The sequence below is a fragment of the Rutilus rutilus genome (genome assembly GCF_951802725.1).
Source record: "Rutilus rutilus genome assembly, chromosome: 6".
Lineage (NCBI taxonomy): Eukaryota > Metazoa > Chordata > Actinopteri > Cypriniformes > Leuciscidae > Rutilus > Rutilus rutilus.
The window spans coordinates 42,311,237-42,326,684 of NC_140214.1; the positions used below are offsets into that span (position 1 = coordinate 42,311,237).

The 15,448-nt window shown below is 35.6% G+C and overlaps 1 protein-coding gene across 2 annotated transcripts in view; it reads left to right on the top strand.

The window, feature by feature from the left end:
* The first annotated feature begins 1,357 nt into the window (after positions 1–1,357).
* LOC311292527 (NACHT, LRR and PYD domains-containing protein 3-like) overlaps positions 1,358–15,448 on the top strand; it is a 115,985-nt gene continuing 101,894 nt past the window's right edge. For both annotated transcript variants that reach the window (XM_084412239.1, XM_084412240.1), the window contains exons 1-8: positions 1,358–1,641; positions 2,584–2,712; positions 5,334–5,462; positions 5,954–6,058; positions 6,394–6,501; positions 6,685–6,769; positions 7,048–7,243; positions 7,338–9,168. In XM_084412239.1, the coding sequence (XP_084268365.1) occupies positions 5,404–5,462; positions 5,954–6,058; positions 6,394–6,501; positions 6,685–6,769; positions 7,048–7,243; positions 7,338–9,168 (2,384 nt within the window). In that variant the 5' untranslated portion in view covers positions 1,358–1,641; positions 2,584–2,712; positions 5,334–5,403. The remainder of the gene's footprint in view (positions 1,642–2,583; positions 2,713–5,333; positions 5,463–5,953; positions 6,059–6,393; positions 6,502–6,684; positions 6,770–7,047; positions 7,244–7,337; positions 9,169–15,448) is intronic.

Genomic DNA, 15,448 nt, shown 5'->3' on the forward strand with positions numbered 1-15,448 from the left:
ACACAAAACCTTATTCTAATATGGAATTGTATTGGAATGGTAAAGAGTGTTAGTAGGTGACAGCAGGGCCTCCACTCAAGGATATAATATGATGAACACGTCTAAGAATGTTTCACGTATAGTTGAAATACCATAATTGGCCTAGAAATATAACATTCTGGGAATCAAGACTATAAAGGAGAAAGGATGCACTCCCTTCACTGTCCCACTCTGCAACCACTCTGTGTGACTGTACGACTGCTGGCCTTTTCTTACAAGAAAATACACCTCATCAAAGACTATTGGAAATGTTTGTCTCTTATTCAGTGATAGGATTTTGTTTGCCACTACACCTCCATGAAGGTTCTCGAGGTGACGGTAAAGCGACTCAAATTTGGCCTTACTCGTAGCCCAGCCTCCCTCATAGTCACACCATTGATAAAGACATGTGCAACTAGAGTGGCTTGAATTTCATCTGAGACTGCTTGTCTTCTTGCCCTTCGTCCTCCTCCTCCTCCTCCTCCTCCTCCTTATGCCTCCTCCTCCTCCTCGATCTCTTCCTTCATGTCTTTCTGGATCCATTGTTCCAAAACTCAATAAACTGATTTGGGCCCCTTTATCTATCTATTGAAGGTTCTGATTGATGTGTGTTAAATTTTGACTCTTAGTGTTTCCACGTGGGTAATTGTGTGCTAACTGAGCTGAAGCTGTGCTGACTTGAGTGAACAATTTTGAATGCTAGTGCTTTATACATGACAACATGGTGTAGGCAATGAGAAATGAAGGGATTTGTGTGTAGAGTTTTGCAGTGACAGTTCAACAAATCTGACTCATGTGTCAAAACAGGGAATAGTGTTTATAGTTTAGTGAAATGGGTGTGCTTTTTGATAAATGGCATTATGGTTTTGAAATTTTAGTTCAAAAGCCTGGTTATAGTGTTTAAGCAATCGAGAAAAACTGTAAATCATAAAACATAGAATCCAGAAAAATATAATAAAAAACAAACTTTAGGGAAAAAAATAAAAATATAAATGTGGGCCCTAAATTAAAAGGTAGCTTACTCTGTGGAGTTTAATTTTGAACAAACAAATTATGATGATATTTTTGGCCATATCCAGCTCTATTTTTGAATCATGAATCATTTGTGTCCTAATACAAAACAAAAGGATTGAATGTATAATAAATACAAACCTCAGGATGTCAGTCATTTACATTATCCAGCATCTTAGATAATAGTCCAGAAACAGGGAATATAACAGATGCACTGTTGAAATGTCTATTTAAGAGGTTTTAAACAGGATTTAGAGATATATGTGGTATAATATCCCGCTCCAGTGCAGTAGGTGTCGGTGTGCCACTGTTCAGCTGTTCCAAACCCTCCTGTAAAACACACGAAGAAGAGGAAAACGAAAGTAAAACTGCTGAAACCTAAACCTGTTGCTCACTGGATTTGATCTGATCTATGATCCAGAAAACATTTCCACAGATGTCAATTTGGCACAATGCCTACCAAATCTAATAACACTCGCGGCCATTTATGAGTTTAATCCACAATCCATCGAGACCAGCAAGAGATTCTGAGAACGACGCGCGCGGACTGACAACAAGCGTTACTGAGTTTAAAATACTGATAAACTCTCTTCTTAGTGGACAAGACTGCAAGTAAGTTTATTACACTGTCCATTACAGTCATTTGTAATTATTAGGATTCAGGAACTTCATATTGTATATTAAGTGAGATTTAAATGTGAAGTTACAGAAGGCTGTTCTTCTGCTACTCCGAGAACAGGCCTTCTGTAACTTCACATTTAAATCTCACTTAATATACAATATGAAGTTCCTAATAATTACAAATGATTACAGACGAAGAATCTGCCAGAAATTACAATCTTTTGAAGTTAAAACATGAAGTTTTATTGAGAAAGGTTTATTTAAAACAAACATGTTTTTCAAAGTTTTCTCTCATTTCCTCTTCAGTTTTAGGCTGTTGTTTTTGTGAAATCGAAAGTATTTTTGAAGCAGACATTTACAGTAGACAGACAGATGAAGCCTGACGGCAATGAACAACAATCTGCTGTTATTAAACTGAATATTTCAGCTCATATATAGCAATTATGGTTAGTAGTTATACAGTATGTCTATTATAATTCAGGTTACTTTTACTCAATCAGTTATTTTAGGATCATTTGAAAGTAATGAAATCAATCATCACTGTGAACTTGAAGTAATGATTAAATGACAAACGATTCAACAATTAATAAAGATTGGGTAAATCTGATTGTAAAATTATATAAAACTGTAATAGAGAATATAACAAATCAGCTTCAGTTTTCCCACTCAAAGTTTTAAACACAATTGCTGTTCTCCAATGAATTAATATTTAGAGTCAGTTAAACTCATTAATCAATCAGAAATGATTAAGACCATTCGGTTATTTTACATGGCAATATATTTGTCTGTAACTCACTTTATTTTATAGATTGTTTTTGCTGTTGCTGTTGATGATGATAACTCAGCATTCTTCATTATTGTTAAATAATCTTAATTAATTAAATTATCTTAAATAAGATGTTCTTCATCTGTGTAAAATGGTGTCATTTCCAGGTGATGCTGAAGGATTGAGTGTTTTCAGAAAGCAGTGCTGATCAGTTTTCAGTGTCAGTTTAGCTGCAGTATGTCAGAGGAAAGAGGAAAGGACTCTCTCTCTCAGACGAGTCTCTCAGAGAAACACAGGTAAGACTGCGTCTGTTTTCATCAGTTTAAACTCTACTGGACTTTGTGTTTCCCTGTCAATAACACAATTTTAAGCATTGTTTTATATTTGCACATTTCTACTGATGTCAGTTTAGCACAATGCCTACCAAATCTAATAACTTTCGCTGCCATTTATGAGTTTAATCCACAATCCATCGAGACCAGCAAGAGATTCTGAGAATGACGTGCGCGGACTGACAACAAGCGTTACTGAGTTTAAAATACTTATAAATTCCCTTCTTAGTGGACAAGACTGCAAGTAAGTTTAAAGGGGTGGATCAGGATTTTGGACATCGGACCTCATTTCCAAGTTAGCCTGGGTGTTATTTATCAGTGGAGACAGTTTTCAACATTTTTCACCCAGTCCTTCCAGTTGCATAGTTCGCCGGTGCTAGGCTAGCGCGAGTCAACGGTATCTGCTAGCCTGCCATTAAAAACAGTTTTACCCTCTCCACAGTACACCAAAAGCAAATAAATTATATCGCCAGACTATCGATGTAAATGTCTGTTGAGAGAATAATGTAAGAAATCAAACTACTCTTGCATCTCAATGATCGCATTACATTTACAGGAACTAGTTAACTGTAAATGACTAAGTTATATGTAGCTATACATTTTCTGCACTGGCACCACCAGTCTCCCGATGTTCTGTCCCGGTTCTCTACAGCATCTCCAGCTGCTGTTGTCTCTACAGACATTCTTTCTCTTTCTGCCCTTTAGCATCCATCTCGATTAGTTCTTCGTCTGTGTATTCCGGCTCATACATGTACGGTTTGTTGAATAACACACATTCCTCGCCTGCATCGTCTCCAAAGTCCGAAACATTGGCATGGCTTTCAAACGTGGCCATAGTCCTATGTCTTGTTGATTTCTTCGTGAAATATACTCTGCTTCTGTAGTGATGAGTGTCAGCGGCAGGTAATTATACTTGCATGATTGTGGACCGGCTCTCTCGGTTGCCTAGGTAACTTAATATCACTTCGCCGCTGTTGTAGACCGTGCTAATAAATACAGGGAACAAAGTATAACTATTGCAATGTCATGAAAGGGTAGTTTGATTTCCAACATTATTCTCTCAACAGACATTTACATCGATAGTCTGGCGATATAATTTATTTGCTTTTGGTGTACTGTGGAGTGGGTAAAACTGTTTTTAAAGGAGAACTTGGTAACTTTTTTAACGTAATAAAACTGTCTAGAAATCATTTGGATGGTTAAACAACCTGTTCTGGTTATATTGGTGACTTTCCCCGCTCCCCCCAGCGTTCCCAGGCGGAAAACCAACCTTGCAACTTGGGGACTACCGTCCCGGCAAGATAGAAATTGGAAGTCTTGTGAGAAGCGAGAACGAGAATGAGAACGAGCGCGAAACACAAATTCCTTTACGGCAATTCGACAAAAACACACACGCATGTATGATGTATTACCAGATTGCCCACCTCGGTAGACATAGCTCCACACGATACAGATGGCTTGCTCCGATCAAAACAAACGCACATGAGCAGCGGTAGAGAGGGGGAGGAGGCCGCCGCAAGTGAGTTTTTTACGACCGTGTTGTGAAATATACCCCCCCCCCCCCCCACAGCTGTAGGGGGAGCTCCTGGGGAAAACATGCGACAACAAAAGGGAAAATCAGCGAAGAAGTGAGTAGAGTTTGCTAGAGTTGCCGAGTTCTCCTTTAATGGCAGGCTAACAGAGACCGTTGACTCGCGCTAGCCTAGCACCGGCGAACTATGCAACTGGAAGAACTGGGTGAAAAATGTTGAAAACTGTCTCCACTGATAAATAACACCCAGGCTAACTTGGAAATGAGGTCCGATGTCCAAAATCCTGATCCACCTCTTTAATACATTCTCCATTACAGTCATTTGTAATTATGAGGAACTTCATATTGTATATTAAGTGTGATTTAAATGTGAAGTTACCGAAGGCTGTTCTTCTGCTACTCCGAACAGACGAAGAATCTGCCAGAAATTACAATCTTTTGAAGTTAAAACACAAAAAGTTTTATTGAGAAAGGTTTATTTAAAACAAATATGTTTTTCAAAGTTTTCTCCCGTTTCCTCTTCAGTTTTAGGCTGTTGTTTTTGTGAAATCGAAAGTATTTTTGAAGCAGACATTTACAGTAGACAGACAGATGAAGCCTGACGGCAATGAACAACAATCTGCTGTTATTAAACTGAATATTTCAGTTCATATATAGCAATTATGATTAGTAGTTATACAGTATGTGTATTATAATTCTGCTTACTTTTACTCAATCAGTTATTTTAGGATCATTTGAAAGTAATGAAATCAACGACCATTGTGAACTTGAAGTAATGATTAAATGACAAACGATTCAACAATTAATAAAGACAACACAATTTAAACACAATTGCTGTTCCCCAATGAATTAATATTTAGAGTCAGTTAAACTCATTAAACACTCAGAAATGATTAAGACCATTCGGTTATTTTACATGGCAATATATTTGTCTGTAACTCACTTTATTTTATAGATTGTTTTTGCTGTTGCTGTTGATGATGATAACTCAGCATTCTTCATTATTGTCTTAAATAAGATGTTCTTCATCTGTGTAAAATGGTGTCATTTCCAGGTGATGCTGAAGGATTGAGTGTTTTCAGAAAGCAGTGCTGATCAGTTTTCAGTGTCAGTTTAGCTGCAGTATGTCAGAGGAAAGAGGAAAGGACTCTCTCTCTCAGATGAGTCTCTCAGAGAAACACAGGTAAGACTGCGTCTGTTTTCATCAGTTTAAACTCCACTGGACTTTGTGTTTCCCTGTCAATAACACAACTTTAAGCATTGCTTTATATTTGCACATGCTTTAATCCAAATAGATGACTTTAGTTTTTAGATCAAAATTATTGACAGACATTAGTAAACAACTATACACTTAATTTAATTCAAGTATGCTAACAAAACTGAGTCACACAGACATTTCTGCTCTCTATTTCTGTCAATAATCAAAAACTTGACATGTTCTCATAAATTAGAGTTAAGTATTTTTTAACATGTTTAATCTCTCTCATGTATATTAAAGAAATTGTTAAACCAATATATGAATGAAATAAAATTATAATTTACTATAAAACAGTAAATTGTGTGAGTGTGTGTATTTCTGTGGAGGATTAGATAAAGACACAGATGTGTTTCACACACAGTTGATCCTCCTTTACTAAAGTGTTTTCTCTCTCTCTCTGTTCTTTGTGTCATCAGTGTAAGATCAGGCTCACATGTGTCCAGCTCTGTGTCTCTGAAGAGTGATCGATCTAAAGGTGTAGTACCAGACTTCAGTGAGAAAACACCATCATCTAATAAAAGGTATTTCATGAGTTTACATTACATTATATTGTTGTATTAGTTGTCTACAGTGTTTTATGTGATTGATCTTGACTGAATAAAACAATAAGTCAGAATAAAACTCATTCAGTAACACAATTACACAGGCAGCCACAAGGAGGCACAAATTCACTATGGAAAATAGATCATGAAACTAAACATGTAGATATTTATCCATCAAACCATAGTAATAAATGAACAAATGCACAGCTATACTGCATTTAATTACTATTTGCAACATTAATCTTTTCAAATCAGACTAAAGTATCTCCTGTAGTAAAGTGTTTTCTCTCTCTCTCTGTTCTTTGTGTCATCAGTGTAAGATCAGGCTCACATGTGTCTAGATCTGTGTCTCTGAAGAGTGATTGGTCTAAAGATGGAAGACCACCAGACTTCAGTGATAAAACACCATCATCTAATAAAAGGTATTTCATGAGTTTCTAATTTTTTGTATCATTGAATCATTTATTATGATATTTATCATTGAATACTCTGATAAATATTTATCAGATCAAAAATTTTATCAGAGTATTCACAGCTAATGCTTTTTCTCTTTCTGTGAAATTTTGCCCGGAAAATCAGTATTTATTTGATTTATTTGATTACAGGCTTCAATATGAGACATTAGACTCAGACGTTCAGACTCACAGGAACCACGAGAATTTCAAAGACAATCTTCTAGGAATCTTCCAGGTAGGAAAACACATGTTTATAAATGTTTCAAATTTACAACAACAAATATGTTTTTGAACAAAGACATTTTATTTAATTCCTCTAGATCACAATTTTTCCTCTGAAGCACTTATATATTTTTTATTTTTCTATTTGTTAAAAAATAACAGCTGGTTAACATGTTAGTCTTTTAACTGGATTTTGTTATAGATATTATAGTTATTGAATAAATTGTGTTGACCAGATGTAGATGTATAATTTGATTTAAATTGTGTCTTTTCTCTTACTTTTGTTTGTAGGATCTTGAGAGCAAAATAATCACATTTCTGAAGAATGAACTGGAGAAGTTTAAGAAAATATTAGAAAAAAATAACACACAACACTTTGTGAAGGACTTTATTGAGAACAGATCCAGTATCACAGAATCAGCTCTTGATCTCACACTACATTACCTGAGAGAGATGAAGCAAGATGAAGCTGCTGATGCTCTAGAAGGTAAGAGACTCATGATCATCTGTCAGATTGTCTCTTATAAATGTAGGAGAGAAAATGAAGACTAAAACTATCTATTTTCTGTTCCTGTGTTTAGAAGAGCTGTTCTTCATTCCTCAGCTGAAATGTGGCCTAAAGAAGAAGTATCAATGTGTGTTTGAAGGAATTGCGAAGCAAGGTGACTCCACACTTCTGAATAACATCTACACAGATCTCTATATCACTCAGGGCGGCAGTGAACAGGTCAATACTGAACATGAGGTGAGACAGATTGAAGTTGCTTCCAGACGTCATGAAGCAAAAGAGATACAGGTTGAATGCACAAATTTGTTTGAAGCTCCTGAACAAGACGAGGAGATCCGAACTGTACTGACAAAAGGAGTCGCTGGCATCGGGAAATCAGTCTCTGTGCAAAAGTTTGTTCTGGACTGGGCTGAAGGAAAAGAAAATCAAGATATCAGCTTCATATTTCCTCTTCCATTCAGAGAGATGAACTTAAAGGAGAAAGAAAAACTAAGTTTGATGGACCTTATAACTCAATTTTTCCCAGAGACAAAAGGACTGAACCTTACAAGAAGGAATCAGTTCAAAGTGCTGTTCATCCTTGATGGACTGGACGAATGTCGCCTTCCTCTGAAGTTTGATTGTAATGAGACGTGGCGTGATGTATCTTCACCAGCCTCTCTGGATGTTCTCCTAACGAACCTCATGAAGGGAAATCTGCTTCCTTCTGCTCTCATCTGGATCACCACCAGACCAGCAGCTGCCACTAAGATTCCTCCTGACTGTATCGACCGGCTGACAGAGATACGAGGATTCAGCGACGCACAAAAGCAAGAGTACTTCAAAAAAAGATTCACTGTTCAGAATCAGGCCAACACAATCATAGATCACATTAAACAATCAAAGAGTCTCTTCATCATGTGCCACATCCCAGTCTTCTGCTGGATTTCAGCCACGGTTCTCCAGAACATTCTGGAGGAGAAAAGAAATAATGATGTGAAAAACACTCAGGCTGATGAGATCTCTAAAACACTGCAGGAATCAAACACTGAAGACACTCCCAAGACTCTGACACAAATGTACACACACTTTCTCCGCTTTCAGATCCAGCAGAGCCGTCGAAAGTATGATGGAGAATACGCACCAGATGTTTCCTGGGATAAAGACGCCATCCTTTCAATGGGGAAACTAGCGTTTCATCAGCTGGAAAGAAACAACCTGATCTTCTATGACACAGACCTGGAAGCCTGTGGTATTGACGTCTATAAGGCATCAGTGTACTCAGGCATGTGTACCCAGATCTTTAAGGAGGAAACAGGGATCGTTCTTGGTACCATGTACTGCTTTGTTCACTTGAGCATTCAAGAGTTTATTGCAGCCCTTTATGCACATCTGTTTCTAGACATCAACAAGACAAGTGTGTTTGAACATGAGTCTACAGAACAGGAAAACAGAAATGAAACCATGATTGATTTACTCAAGACTGCAGTGGACAAGGCGCTCGAGAGTGACAATGGACACCTGGACCTTTTCCTTCGCTTCCTCCTCGGTCTGTCACTCCAGTCCAATCGACGACTCTTACGAGGTCTGTTGACGCAGCAAGACGGCAATGACCAGAGCAACAAGGAAATAGTTCAGTACATCAAGCAGAAACTAGAAGATGATCTTCCTGCAGAGAGATCCATCAATCTGTTCTACTGTCTGAATGAACTGAACGACCAAACTCTGGTGAAAGAGATTCAGACCCACCTTAGCAAAGGAAGTCTCTCATCTGGTGACCTTTCACCTGCCCAGTGGTCTGCTTTAGCCTTTGTGTTGTTGACATCAGAGGAAGAGCTGGAGGAGTTTGAGCTTCAGAAATTCAAGAAATCAGACGAGTGTCTCATTAGATTATCGGCAGTCATCAAAACCTCCAGAAGAGCTCTGTAAGTATTTTAATATATTTTGTCATGTTTTGCTTTCATCTGAAAAATGTCTACATCTACATTACTCTATAGTGATTCCTCATCATGAAAATGAACTTATCCCTGTAAAGCCTGACATATGAAATAATAGTCTGATTTTTTGTTTTGGGTTTGGTTTTTGGAGACAGTTTATCAGACCTTAAGAAAAAATATAAGAGACCATGTAAAAAATTTTGCATGTTTTGTATCATATGATACACCAGACTGTTATGACTTATATAGAATGATATATAAGCTCATACTTAAGAGGAAAAAAGTACATATTTTATTCATATACCCAAACTGGGGGAAAGAATGTAATTTGGTACAGATGTTATTTGTATTGCAAAAATGAAAGATGAAATTCTGAAAGGTTATAATATACAGTGCTATGCATAAGTTTAGACACCCATGCTAAAGTTGACTAAAAAGAGGAATAAAAAAATCATCTTTTGGAAATTGAACTTAATGCCTTAATTAAAAAAATTAGGAAAAATCCAACCTTTAAGGACACCAATTTTCTATGTGAATGAATAATGTATCGTAAATAAATAAATGCTATTCTTTAAAATACAGGGTGCATAAGTCTGGACACCCTATGTTAAATTCCCATAGAGGCAGGCAGATTTTTATTTCTAAAAGCCAGTTACTTCATGGATCCAGGATACTATGCATCCTTATAAAGTTCCCTTGGCCTTTGGAATTAAAATAGCCCAACATCATCACATAGCCTTCACCATACCTAGAGACTGGCATGGAGTACTTTCCATAAGATCATCTCTCAATGCAAATCAAACCAGCTATTAGGCTAACTGAAATAAAACCATGCCAATCTCTAGGTATGGTGAAGGGTGTGTGATGATGTGGGGCTATTTTAATTCCAAAGGCCAAGGGAACTTTATCAGGATGCATAGTATCCTGGATCCATGAAGTAACTGGCCTTTAAAAATAAAAAATCTGCCTGCCTCTATGGGAATTTAACATAGGGGTGTCCAGACTTATGCACCCTGTATTTTAAAGAAGAACATTTATTTATTTACGATACATTATTCATTCACAAAGAAAATTGGTGTCCTTAAAGGTTGGATTTTTCCTTAATTTTTTTAATTAAGGCATTAAGTTCAATTTCCAAAAGATGATTTTTTTATTCCTCTTTTTAGTCAACTTTAGCATGGGTGTCTAAACTTATGCATAGCACTGTAAAAAATTGATATTTTTATAAAACAGGCTACTTAAATAAAGTGCATGTATATATTACCACATCATATATTAGTTGTCCCTCTGTATCTCCCAGTAATTAGATATTTTAAATGCTTATTTTTATAAGTAATTCTGTAGTTTAATGTAATAATAATGTAATGCAATACATAGACCATTGAGAGATTTACAAACAAAAAAAACATTTATCAAAAGCCTGTTGTATCATATTAGATGTCTTTTCTAATTTAGTCAATATTAAGTAAAATAACTGTAAATTTCATTTCAGCAATTGTTATGGATGCTTTTTTACTATCTTTAAATTAATGATATTTCACCCATTGACCATCCTGCTCTCTAAGATATCGGCATCAGCCATCGGTTGACCACTATGAATAATCATGAAAAACTAAATTGCTTTAATCCAGTAAAAGTTCATCTTGAGATATTAATAACAAATACAATTTCTTAGGTTCTTAGGTTTAAGTAATCTTAGCTTTACTTAAATCATTAAAGATTATATAGCAAAAAACGTGTACATGTGAATGAAGACATTTTTAGTATTAACCCTCTGGGGACCAAGCTGTTTTTGGGGTCCTTGAGATGTTCTGACATGCTCTGACATTTGTGCTTTTTTCAGTTATTTATAAACATGTTAATGGTAAAGGTGTAAATTCACTCTATATAGCACAAACAGGGCTACCATAATATGCGAGCAACGTGTATGTAGATGTTTGTATTTTTAAGAGAATAATGTTGTGGTTATTGGAAAAAAATGTAAATGAAAGTTGCTGAATTAAGACCACAAAACACATATTAAATATGTGTCCACAAGACTTTTGACTAATGGATGTTGTCCCTTTGAGTTCTAGCTTCAAAATTATGTGAAAATAGTCTTGCTTTATCGTTCACAAAAAAAAATACATTGATTTAAATGGTGTAAAACAGGTTTTGCTTGGAAAGCCAATATGCGAGGGGGAGGAGTAGTTTACACCTTAGATTACAATGTCCCACCCACTCTGCATAATGACTCTGCATAATTAGCCATTCATTCAGGTGTGACACTGACTGAGCCACAATGCAAGGACAAAAGATGTATTTAGAAGAAGACTTATATTGACCAACCATTTAAGATTTCACTTACATCTATCTTGTAAATATGTTTTGCTATTTTATTAAAAATGTTACAATTACAACAATAATTACAATTTCAACAATATTTCAAGTGTACTCTTTCTTTGTAAAAAAGAAAAAAGATTATAGGCCTACATTTTATCATATGTATTCATTAGTTTGAATATAGCAAATATATATATATATATATATATATATATATATATAATATATATATATATATATAAATATATATAATATATATAAATAATAGGGGTGTAACGATTCGTTTTAACAACGATTCGATTCGATTCGCGATTCATGGTTGTCGATACGATTCAAGGACGATATTGGTTCATTTAGAACGATCCGATCCGAAACGATTCAGTGACTTGAAATCGATTCAGTAACTTTTTAGCCAAAAATTCTTGTAAGGGAATCAGGTATCAATTAATTATAGATATAAACAAACAAGTAAACAACAATTAATGTAAAATGCATTCACATTTTATTTTAATAAGTAGGACTGAACGATTATGACAAAAATGATAATTGTTGATTATTCCCTTGAAATTGTAATTGTGATTATTAATTACGATTATCACAACATAGAATGATGTTTTGAATAGTTTGGCCATGGGACCCACATTTCCTCATGGTCATCAAGCCGCGGCCCACCTTTTTAGGAATTATATAGGCCTAGTATAATACATTTGTTTACACAAAAATTGTTGACACACAAGTTATGTCCCCCTTTACTTAACAATTTTTTTTTAAGAATATGACAAATACTGATAGACAGTAGGCACTGCGAGGTTAAGCTATTAACCCTCTGGGGACCAAAAACGCGCCCGCGCGTTTGGCTCGTTTTTTTTTTAGCAATGAAAAATAAACACAAAATGCTCTGTTAATTTTGATCTTTCATTTTCGTGTAATACATCAATCGATCCTGTTCAGTTTCTATTTTTTTTCTGTATACTCACAATAAAAATAAAGTGTTTTGCTTTTTGACAAATAAAGAAAAACTAACATGATGCTATTTCTGCCTTCTCTCTGTCAGTAAACTCCCATTTGAAACGCGTTCGAAAATGATCTATAACTCCGCGAAAATTCAGTCAAACAGGGAAACAGACCCACGGGCATAAAGCTTGAGATCGCAGCTTTTAAATGAAGTAATTTATATAAAAAACAAATATTATCAGCTTCTGTAATCTGTATAAAAAGAGAGCGACTCCAGTCGAGCTCATTACGAGATGATTCACAGTAATTTGACCACGCCCCGGAGAGCGCGTGCTATTCAAACGCAAATTTTGAGAACCATTTCAGTCTGTGAAACGCCCCCACATCAGCTGTAAACAAAGAGGCATAATATAGCCTACCTTATGGAGAAAATTTTCCGTGCTGATATGAGGAGCAGATCCCGCTGAGGAGTGAGGTAGGCTAAGTTATCCTTTCTCAAGTGTTAATGTGGAATAACGTTATGGAATAACGTTAGTGTAGGCCTATGTAAACAAAAAGATGAATCGCGTTTCTATAATATGAATCGCGTTTCTGTGAGATGAATGAAGGGTACATATTTGTAAAGACTGTTTAGCCTAAATATGAATCGCGTTTCTGTGAGATGAATGAAGGGTACATATTTGTAAAGACTGTTTAGCCTAAATATGAATCGCGTTTCTGTGAGATGAATGAAGGGTACATATTTGTAAAGACTGTTTAGCCTAAATATGAATCGCGCGTCTGTGTGTGAAAGAATAAACTGCTTTGCTATAGCCTACTGAGATGAGTAAAAATCGACTGAAATATGTTGAAATAAAATGTATTTGTATAAGCAACGTATTAAACTGCAAATTAACATTTATAGGCTATGCCCTAATATTTCATAAAAACAACGTTACAGTCAGGCGAAGTATGAAAGACAACATTTTGTTGACTAGATTTGGGTACAGTTTTTACTGTAGAATATACTGTCACATCAAATAAGATTTTCTGCTCATATATATAAAATACTATTTTGTCAAAAATAAAGTCATAGACTAAGATGTTCCAATGTTGGCTATATTCAAACTAATGAATACATATGATAAAATGTAGGCCTATAATCTTTTTTTTTTTTTTTTACAAAGAAAGAATACTTTTTTGCAGAAATATTGCTGAAATTGTAATTATTGTTGTAATTGTAACCTTTTTAATAAAATAGCAAAACATATTTACAAGATAGATGTAAGCAAAATCTTAAATGGTCAATATAAGTCTTCTTCAAAATATATATTTTGTCCTTGCATTGTGGCTCAGTCAGTGTCACACCTGAATGAATGGCTAATTATGCAGAGTCATTATGCAGAGTGGGTGGGACTAAGGTGTAAACTACTCCTCCCCCTCGCATATTGGCTTTCCAAGCAAAACCTGTTTTACACCATTTAAATCAATGTATTTTTTTTTGTGAACGATAAAGCAAGACTATTTTCACATAATTTTGAAGCTAGAACTCGAAGAGAAAACATCCATTAGTCAAAAGTCTTGTGGGCACATATTTTGTATGAGTTTTGTGGTCTTATTTCAGCAACTTTCATTTTTATTTTTTTAAATAACCACGCATAAACATTATTCTCTTAAAAATACAAACATCTACATACATGTTGCTCGCATATTATGGTAGGCCTGTTTGTGCTATATAGAGTGAATTTACACCTTTGCCATTAACATGTTTATAAATAACTGAAAAAAGCACAAATGTCAGAGCATGTCAGAACATCTCAAGGGCCCCAAAAACAGCTTGGTCCCCAGAGGGTTAAATAGCAGTCCCAAACTAGTTTTTGTTAATACAATCTTGGTATGAGCCACCACAGTCATATAAAAATATACAAAACCAGTAAGTGGCATTTTGTTATGGAAACAAACAACAATTAGGCTACCATGGTGATACACAATACTTAGAAGAACTGGTAAAGAAACATGGAAACTGCTCCTGATAAATAGCAACACACATGACGTACCAATAATGAAATTTATTGGTATTTTACTTTTATTTCTTAACTTACTAATTTACGACGTTGCATGCTCGTATTTCTTTTGCGCTTTAGTGAAGTGATACAGCGAGCTCCGGCGCATTTGCACGTGCAATTGAAGAGTGCGCGCTACTGCAGTATAGCGGCTGAGAGACAGGACAGTCCGTTTTTCTGAGGCGAGAGACTTTGCGCTGCTTGTTGTCTTTGCGCTGCTGCTGGCGCGTCACGCATGGCGACGACGACACAGATAGGCAGACTGAATCGAGTAACGTTTAACGCCTTTATCATTAAAAGTGCAAAGAAAAAACATCCATATAAAGTCTAACGTGCTTAAATCCAATGCGCTATTTCCTAGTATCGATACAATCGATTCATTACCTTTTAAAACGATATTAGATCGATATATGTCGTCCGGAAGGCCAACTTGCCGAGCACAGATCGATCCAGTTGGATCGTAGGAATATAAATCGATACATCGATGTAGTTGATGAATCGTTACACCCCTAATAAATAATATAGTTATATATATATATATATAATGTTAGATATGAGCAGAAATTGCTAAACAAAAGCTTATTTGATGTGGCAGTATATTCTACAGTAGCCTACAAACTGTACCCAAATCTAGTCAACAAGTGACTGACTGTAACGTTGTTTTTATGAAATATTAGGGGATATAAATGCTAATTTGCAGTTTAATTCGTTGCTTATACAAATACATTTTATTTCAACATATTCCAGTTGATTTTTACTCATCTCAGTAGGCTATAGCAAAGCGGTTTATTCTTTCACACACAGACGCGCGATTCATATTTAGGCTAAACAGTCTTTACAAATATGTACCCTTCATTCATCTCACAGAAAGGCGAGTCATATTATAGAAATGCGATTCATCTTTTTGTGGTTTGCATAGGCCTACACTAACGTTATTCCATAAAGTTATA